This window comes from Zootermopsis nevadensis, unplaced genomic scaffold (genome assembly GCF_977971745.1).
Source record: "Zootermopsis nevadensis isolate Lab colony 2312 unplaced genomic scaffold, Znev_1.0 Znev_ptg000050l, whole genome shotgun sequence".
In the NCBI taxonomy this organism is placed as follows: Eukaryota; Metazoa; Arthropoda; class Insecta; order Blattodea; family Termopsidae; genus Zootermopsis; species Zootermopsis nevadensis.
Genome location: NW_028259182.1, coordinates 258,291 through 267,450, shown reverse-complemented (window position 1 = coordinate 267,450; position 9,160 = coordinate 258,291). Strand labels below are relative to the sequence as shown.

The 9,160-nt window shown below is 36.4% G+C and overlaps 2 protein-coding genes across 2 annotated transcripts; one reads left to right on the top strand and one right to left on the bottom strand.

Moving 5' to 3' along the window:
- The first annotated feature begins 3,506 nt into the window (after positions 1-3,506).
- On the top strand, positions 3,507-6,762 carry LOC110828366 (28S rRNA (uridine-N(3))-methyltransferase). Its single transcript, XM_022061028.2, has 3 exons — positions 3,507-3,860; positions 4,696-4,937; positions 5,784-6,762. Exons 1-3 carry the CDS (start codon positions 3,570-3,572, stop codon positions 6,352-6,354), a joined length of 1,104 nt encoding a protein of 367 aa, XP_021916720.1. The 5' UTR covers positions 3,507-3,569; the 3' UTR covers positions 6,355-6,762.
- Positions 6,388-8,742, bottom strand: Rpe (ribulose-phosphate 3-epimerase). The gene is made up of 4 exons (XM_022061029.1): positions 8,503-8,742; positions 8,242-8,349; positions 7,748-7,969; positions 6,388-6,610 (listed from the first exon to the last, which is right to left on the bottom strand). Exons 1-4 carry the CDS (start codon positions 8,740-8,742, stop codon positions 6,488-6,490), a joined length of 693 nt encoding a protein of 230 aa, XP_021916721.1. The 3' UTR covers positions 6,388-6,487.
- Between the last annotated feature and the right edge of the window lie 418 nt (positions 8,743-9,160).

Here is a 9,160-nt window from a genome sequence, read left to right as displayed (position 1 = left end):
AGGAGGCCAGCAACAGGAAAAATACGCAATGAAAATGCTGCAAATGCTTAAGGCTATGTGAAGGAAATTGTCCCAATCTGAGGTCCTTCAATGGCAATTGTGAATTATTTGCAGCAGACAGAACAATGATATGCTCATCTATGGGAGTCATTTCATTTGAAAAAGCCCAGAATGTAGGCAGCTGAAAATAATATTGTGCATGGCAGTGCCATGAAACATCAGTCACCAGATTGCTGCAGGAACTCACCTCTTTCTGAAGATGCACTTATGTAAGGGCTTTGACTTAAGCATGCAGCAGAGATTCAAGTAGCATCAGATCTAGGAAGAGTATTACACTTAGAGAGAAACAGGCAAACTTGCCAACAAATAAATTAGCCTGTATCTTACAAGTGACCCATATACTATTATGCTGGGCTTCAGGCATTTCACTACTGCTGTGCTTCGATCAGCCAGGCACATTGCAAAATACATGAAAATTTGTTCCACATAAATGTTTGATGAGTTCCCCCCTCCTTCAAAAGCTACCAGCACTCCTCAATATGTATCTTTTTTTAACTCTTCAAAAACACCAATACATGACCCCACATAACTCTCCTTGTACTTTACTTGGACCATCTTCTGTGCAAAAACAGTGCATCTATTCATCTGGAAAAGTAAATTGGCCAGTGTTTACTGAAATTTACCTTGAGTAAGTTTTCTCTCTGTGACAGCTGGGACAAAGGAAACAGTAAACTCCCAGAAATTTAAATCAAGTTTTGCATGTTCTGGGTTGGGATTACATGTTGCAAAATTTCATAGTTTGGATCTATTTGGTCAGCAGCACTGCCATTTGAGAAGTGTAGGAATACATGAAAATGCTTCATGGATTACACTCCTTGTAGAAGTGGAGTGCCTCATTCTGTCTTGCCAGGTGTGTCACCAGTGAACTGGTGGATTGTCTGTGGGTTCTCATCACTTGTACTCTCCAACCAATGCAAAGGCGGTTTGGCATCATCTTATTGCCATAATCACATTTCTGTGGAGATATAGGTCAGGCCTCAGACCACCTTGTTCAGACACCCCTTGGGGTGGTTAGCAAATGTCTTCATCAGGTCTTCTTCCTTCAGATCTGTTTTATTAGTCTGAACTCTTAAGCTGTTGTGTAACCAAACTGTTCTTTGCTTCAACACATAAGTTACTTTTAGACTGACTGCATAGCTGTGTATGACTAACTTGTAATCTTCTGTCAACTCACTGCAGACTTCACTCTTTCCAAGCTGATACAAAGTCTCAGTTGGACTCAGTATCATTTGAGGGATGGGTATTAAATATGCTTTCTGTAATTGAAACAAAGCCTTAAATATATTGCTGTGTCATATGGCACATACTATAGCGAACTCTGACACAAATTAAATAATCTTTTTGACTGCTTATTTCTCTATTATATGTTAAAGGGGTTTATTCCAAACATGAACCTGTATGCTGTAATCGATTTCTACTTTTCTTATTTGAAACTTCTCATTGTTGATAAATTGTTCTGTAATCAGACCACCACCAAAGAGAAAGATTGTATTCATTTCAGTATAAGCAATAGCCAAGAATAGGGAAAACTGGAGAGCTCTTTTTGGGCAGAGCAATGGACCTGTCGTAAGACAGAACTCTAAATAATAATAATAATAATAATAAGCAATGGCAGACTGAACAAACATGTCTAACAGTATTAAGCCTAATACAGTTGACTCCAAGATTTTCTACTGCCATAAATGTGCACTATGAGGGTAAATTGAAAAAATAATCTATTAAAATGTGGGAAGAAATCTGGATAATTGAAAATAAGTGTCAAGTAGGTGTGTGTATAAAGAAATTTTATGTGCAGGTCAATGTGTTCATTCTCAATAATATAATTTGTATTTTGAATTTCTAGCTTAGAAATGTGATAAATACACTCTATTCTATAATATGCAGCACTTTGAGATGGTTTAAATTGCAATCAAATCCATACGTATGCATAAACTGTAGGATTTAAGTGTTGTGCCTAAAAGGTTGGCACTATTGTTGCATAATTAACAACAGGATTTGAGAGACATAGCATATCAACCAATTTAGAAACATTACGTATATAGTCTGCAGAAATGACTGCTACAAAAAACTTTTGTCTATCATCTTGTAAGAGATAAGTGGCCAATATTATATGTTCTTTGGTGTTTCCATTTGGTGTGTTAATTTTGCCACTTGCAAGAAAACATTCCACAGTAACTGTGTTTTTAGCTCTTGATCTGCACATTGTTTAACTGTCACTGTGCAGTGTATTCAACAATCAACACACTAATAAAATAAAATTGTGGGATATGTTGCATGATAAACAATGGTTCATACAAATATTAAAGAAATGCCATTGTTCTGAACTGTTAAAACAGACTGATGTTTGAAATTACTAAGCTTAACTCTAATATGCATATCATGTCCAGCCATTGTGATTACATCTGGCCATGGATATAAATTGTGTTTCCAGACGTAAAGTTCCGTGTTCCAGTTTGTCCTTAGAAAAGAGTATAATTTTATGCAGATTCCATACAGTTATGTTTTAAGTATTGAAGTGAGGAATTGGACTTCACAGTGTTTCTGACAGATGTCTAATGTAAGTCCAGACTGGAGACATTTAATGTCAGCAAAATGTAATATATTTTGATTTTTTTATATTACTGCAGGTTTTGAACAAATTACCACCAAGGAAAATGATTTTAAAAAAGGTAAAATTAAAGTAAATGTTATATGTTCCACATGCCAACCCACAAGTGTGGTGGTTTTGGTATATCTTCTATTACAAAAATGTAAGACAAACTAAATTACATCCTTCAACATGCAGTGCCTAATAATCACCCCCTTGTGTATGTATGATCCTTTTCTCTTTGAATACTTAAGAATTAAGTGGGCTTCCATCTGTGAAGAGTTCTATGCTACCAATCTATGAATTTGGCATGTCACCATCTGTAGCAGCTTTACCTCATATTTCTGTTTGGGCATCAACAAAGAAATGTAGAATAAAATTTCCTATTCTGATACATTTTTGTCATTAAATGCCAAATATCAGGGGTTCTGGCATCAGTGACACTAACGTTGCTATTGAGAAAGATGTTTCAATAACATAAAATGCTGAAACATTTTTTCAGAAGTAGGATTTGAGGTTTTCATGGTGGTGAGTTTGAAGATGGCTGTCTTCTGGGTTGTTGTACCGTGTGGTCCGGTAGAAGTTTCCAACGTTTCAGAGGTCCTTGCTGCCTCCATCATCAGGGCGATGGTGGAGGCACGTGTTCCACATCTTCGGCTAATACTGCGAATTATTTCTGATATTAAATAAACTGTAATTTATATGTTTCTAATCCGTGGGCACATATTAAATGCGGAGCCGTATAACAGTTCATCATTTCTATTTGGTATCCATAACGGTAATGGAATCGCAATAAACTGTGTACCTTGCATAGTTAGACTGAGTTATATATCGGTGTCTATGTTTATATTATCTGTGTGTCAAAGGCATGCCTGTGTTATATCTGTGATATGTGGTTGTGTGTTTTGTTCAGACTATTGCAATGGGACCACACAGTAGGAAAATTAAAGGTGAAAATCATTCGTTTACTGATCTGAAACGGCTGAAGAAGGACAAAAAGAAATTGAAAGAAGAGAAGTTGCTGAAACTTATGGACGATGGAAGCGTCGATCCGAAATGTACTATTGAAAACAGCGAAACAAAAATCCCTGCCATGTCTACACTTAGCATAGCAGTACCAGGATCTATCATTGACAATGCACAGTCTCCAGAACTTCGTACATATCTCGGTGGACAGATTGCACGAGCCGCCTGCATCTTTAAAGTTGACGAAGTAAGGTTACATTTAATTTTGCGCTGTTGAAATTGTGCAGGCATTATCTTCAAGCGTTGTTTATTTACACATACGAAGTTATCTTACGTTACTCAGTTACTGAACGTTTACATATGCATTTGTCACTTTGGTTTCTTCTTGGTCAGTGAATTTACTTATAATTTTAATTTTCGAACAGTGGGGTTGCAGTGGCATTCAAATCTGTACTTCACTTGTGCCTTCTTTTCCAAACCAGACATTGTGGGACATGGAGACTCACATGATTTCTTGCTCCCTACCTCTAGGGACAGGACAGCTCAGAGTGGCATTAGCTATTAGCAGTAGTGCAATTTTGAAATTATTGAGTTCTGATATTGTGTCTGTCTGCCTTGAATAACTTCTGAACATAGTACAATGAAATTTTATGAATGTTATGCCATATGAGGTCATCGGCCTTCATACTTCTAATTCTGTATAGTTATAATATTTAATTGTGCATTCAGTAATATAAATTGTTAAGCCCAGTTTTTGTCATATTGTTCCTACTTAACATGGTACACAAAGCATGTCTTATGTTGGAATTATGTTACTATAGTTCCTTCACTTTTAAAATATATCTAACACACTTTACATTGCCATTCTAAATACATTTAGTAAAGCACATGATGTTGAGCTAAACAACATTATTCCCATGAGACTGTTTGGTGAAAGTATGGTCCAGTATATTTTTTTCTTCACAATATTACTTCAACATTGCTGTAAACTGTTATGATTAATTTCATAAAACACATGAACCCACACACGTCTAGGTAATGAGCAAAGTAGTTAACATTAAATATTTGTTTCTTTTTTTTAGATTGTGGTGTTTGATGATTTGGGTAATAGAAATATTGCTGATAATTCTATACAAGAGGATATGGAAGGAAGGATTGTGAGACACTGTTGTATCCAGCTGGCAAGGATATTGCAGTATCTTGAATGCCCACAGTACTTACGGAAATATTTCTTTCCTATTCATAAAGACTTGCAATATGCAGGCCTCTTGAATCCATTAGATGCCCCTCATCACATGCGACAAAATGACAAATTTTCTTACAGGTGTGGTTTATGAGAGAATATACCTATACTTAGTTCTGTTGGTCTAAAAGTAAATTTGAATCTTTATATTCTTCATAAAAGAGAGGACCACAATTGACATCTTCACTGCCATGAGAACCTGAGATCTCAGTTTGATAAAAGAGGATTGATTCTACTGCCATACCAAGGTGTATACTGCCATACTGCATAATTCTGTTAATATTATTTTCTATTACAAATAATTGTTTTTTGTGGAACACTGAATTCACTATGGTAAGTAAAGCTGCCCTGCTCTATGTCATGTAGTCGCTTGGGGAGAGAGAAGGCATAGCTCCTACTCATTCTTAACCTCAGCACTAGTTAGGGGTGAATGGTCAGCATCATGCCCCAGCCACATGTAACCCCCGGGAAAGGACTGTGACTTATTGCATCATCCAGTGTACCATTTTGTGCATCATACTAGATAATGATGTGGCAACTGAAGGACAATGAAAGACCAAATTTGTAAAAAATGTAGAATATGCAGTATGGAATGATTTCATTCACAAACCAGCATTTTGATTGCTTTGGTATGAATCATGCTTTATAGAATGGTGGTGTACATATTTTATCTAACACACTATTCTAGAGACTCTGGACCATGGTCTTCTGAGTTGCATTAACATCTTGTAAGTGGCTACTAACATTTTGGAGGAATGTATCACTATCTTCTACTTCTGTCCTGAAGATGGAGGCAATGTTTGAACAAAATGTTGTTCACCATTTACAAGATTACACAGCATCACAACTCAGAGAACCACACTCCACATTTTCACCACTGTGAAAACCTCATATCCAGTTATTGTAATATACTGTTGTGATTTTCAGGGAAGGTGTCACAACTAACCTGCCAGCGAAAGCAGGCAAAGGTTCTGTTGTTAACTGTGGTCTCCTCAAAGATGTAAGTGTGGATAAGAACTTAACACCAGGCATCCGTGTGACAGTGAAGCTTTTGCAATCTCGTGAAGGTTCAAAAAAAATTCACGGAATAATTGTACCACCATCTTTGCCATCAGCAGAGACAGGGGTGTACTGGGGTTACACAGTCCGGATAGCACAGTCACTAGGGGAAGTGTTCTCACAAGCCCCATACACTGGAGGATATGACCTCACCATTGGAACTTCTGAGAGGGGAAACAAAGTAGATGACATTCCCCAGAGAAGTCTTCAATACAGTCATGCAGTTGTTGTATTTGGAGGTCTCCATGGTCTTGAAGCAGCATTGGATAATGATGAAGTATTGACAGTAGATGACCCAGCTTTGGTATTTGACCATTATCTTAACACTTGTTCTGGGCAAGGGTCAAGGACTATAAGAACTGAAGAGGCTATTTTGATTAGTCTTGCAGAATTGCGGTCAAAATTAATTCCAAAATTAAACAGTCCTGTGGGAAAGTAGTGATTTTCATGGAGTGTTTAGGACAATAAAGTGTTCTGTACAAAAATATTTATTTTATCTTCAGCTATACACAATATTTTAAGTTCTCACTCAGACTCGGTAATATTTTTACAGAAATCTTGATCCATACATTTCACCTCTCAAGCTGACATTTTTGAATTGATCCTTCCACTATGTCTCTCATTGTTGCTATTACTTTTCCTGGATCCTCTGCTCCTACCACAGCTGTACCTGAGACAATCATATTTGCACCAGCCTGGAAGAAACACATTATCTCACATAAAGCAAAATTAATATAACCAAGTTTTGGGGCTAGCAAGGCTCACCATATTCAGGTTATATAGTATGTGTTGTAGATATACAGCTCCTAAAACATTGTTTAATTTTAATAAATATTGTAAACTGGAATACTGTGCATCCATAATTTCTAATAAGAAACTACCAAAACTGACATGCAAGGTGCTTTTCTACCCTAAGGCCCATTTTACACAATACATTTTTCTGATGGATGCCAAAATCAATGGCCTGTTAAGAAAAATAGATGAAGCTGAAATGCAATAGGTGAAACAAGCAGCTTCACACTGCCGTCATCCAGTGAAAATCTTCTACCCTCTATGGCTCAGGCTTTCTCCACACCCAATCAACTTGATCATATGTTTCCAAAGTTGCTTGAATTGCACACCTTGTGTGGCATATTTCCATACAGCAATGGAGTAACCAGAGAATACATATTTCTTCTTGATACTTTTCATTGCAACCACCACTTTGCATATGCATTAGGATTAACCTATTGTGTCATCCACGAATACCAGATATATGGTTGATATATTCCAGCATAGTAATATATTTGCAAATGTTGAGTAGTGTGGACATGCAGCTGGAGGATGCACTCAATTTGTAAAAGATAAAAATTAATATATGGTATTACATATGACTTCTAAGCCTATATTTACTTACCTCTATTATTTAATATTAGTTCCCTCATTAAATTTTATTGTTAAAGATTTGCATATGCAGTAATTCTATCAAAGCTACTTAAGTTACAGCTTATGGAGGTACCCAATTTGTTAATGTTGTGTTTTCAGGAATGTAATCATAACATAATTGATCATTTCTATTTTTGCATTTTGTCTGTAACAAACAGACCTACTTCCAGAGCACTATACTTAACTATAACATGCTATTCATTTTCAACCAATACTTTTTTTTCCAGTGATTCACCAATTTTTAAGTCTAGCAGAAACACATAGTGTGAAAATGTTCTACTGTAGCATGTGACAAGGCAACAATTTAGTAACAGATCAACAAGTCTGACAACCACCTGAAAAATATATCATATGGAAGCAATATAATGTCTCTACAGTTAGCTTATCAAGGACATCAAAAAACATACCTCAGCACAGTCTTGAATGGTGGTTAGTCCTACACCACCATCAACTTCAATATCTAAGTCAGGATAATTCTGTCGTAACCACTGAACTTTCCCCATCATGTCCTTCATAAATTTTTGTCCACCAAAACCAGGTTCTACTGTCATAACCAAAATCATGTCAGCTTGATCTATATACTGTTGAACTGCTTCTACACCTGTTCCAGGCTTAAGAGCTAGGCCAACCTAGAACACAGAAATGATGCAAAACTGTTCACAAAATTGCCTTTTAAGTAGTATCCAATATGTTTTGCTGTTTATTTCCTTGATATATAATTTAAGTAAAGTAAAAACTAATAAAGATGGTTTAATTACAAGCAGAACACAATTATAGTTGTTTTCAACATGAAACCTAAATCAGTTAGTGCTTTTCCCACTGTGAAAAGAATTATCTTGCTACCTTTTAAATTCTTATGCATAAATGGTTTATAAAGAATAAACTGATTTAATATTCTTACTTTCATTCCCGCTTCTCTTACTTTTCTGCAGACAAACAAAACATCACTGCAAGGCTCCACATGAAAAGTGTATTGGTCTACACCAGCATCAGCCATTGGCTCAATCCACTGAAACAGTAAAATGTTGAGGTTAAATAAAAAATTATAGCATCAGCCATTGGCTCAGTCCACTGGAACAGTAAAATGTTGAGGTTATATAAAAAACATTCTATCTTAAAAATTCTGAAAATTATCTTTAATATAATGAACTGCAATATTTACCTGTTCTGGTTTAGTTACCATCATATGTGTCTCGAAGAAAGCATCAGAGATTTTCTTCCTTAAACATTTCACAACAGGATGCCCAAATGTGATATTTGGAACAAAATGTCCGTCCATAACATCTAAATGTAAGTAATCTGCTCCGCTATCTAAGAGCCTCTGCGATTCATTGTGAAGTTCCGCAAGATCGGTATTTAAAACAGAAGGTCCAATTTTACATATCACGCCGGTTTTCGCCATTGTGTTTAAATCGGTGTGCACTTGTTAACACTTTGGTATTATCTGTGCTCATGTATAAGACGTGAACTACCATAGATGACATACCAACCTACTATGCAGTACACAGTTTGCAGCGCGCTCGAGGATAACTAAACCTGCCGTGATCCACGCTGCTGTCTTTTTATTCTTTGGTGAACGTTACACTAACGTAGCAGGTGTAAGCGTAAGTCTATATGCGTAACTGTTATCGTCGCATCCACTTCGTAATTGCACTAATGTTATCTTTCGTGCCTTACTCTTTGGGTAGTGCAAATTTGCAATGGAGTGAAACTGTACGAAACCTATCATTTTCTGTGGGATAAAAATTCCAAATATTACAACAACGACCCTTAGGATGAGGTTCCCTAAGTTATGGACACTACTTAAGAGGACTCCAAAA

Bases quoted from the DNA above. Each gene is read 5' to 3' on its own strand.
- LOC110828366 (XM_022061028.2), top strand. From the start codon at position 3,570: ATGGGACCACACAGTAGGAAAATTAAAGGTGAAAATCATTCGTTTACT. The intron at 3,861-4,695 runs GTAAGGTTACAT...TCTTTTTTTTAG, and splicing joins GCATCTTTAAAGTTGACGAA to ATTGTGGTGTTTGATGATTT. The intron at 4,938-5,783 runs GTGTGGTTTATG...TGTGATTTTCAG, and splicing joins AATGACAAATTTTCTTACAG to GGAAGGTGTCACAACTAACC.
- Rpe (XM_022061029.1), bottom strand. From the start codon at position 8,742: ATGGCGAAAACCGGCGTGATATGTAAAATTGGACCTTCTGTTTTAAAT. The intron at 8,350-8,502 runs GTAAATATTGCA...TTACTGTTTCAG, and splicing joins TGGTAACTAAACCAGAACAG to TGGATTGAGCCAATGGCTGA. The intron at 6,611-7,747 runs GTATGTTTTTTG...TGTTTCTTCCAG, and splicing joins CCATTCAAGACTGTGCTGAG to GCTGGTGCAAATATGATTGT.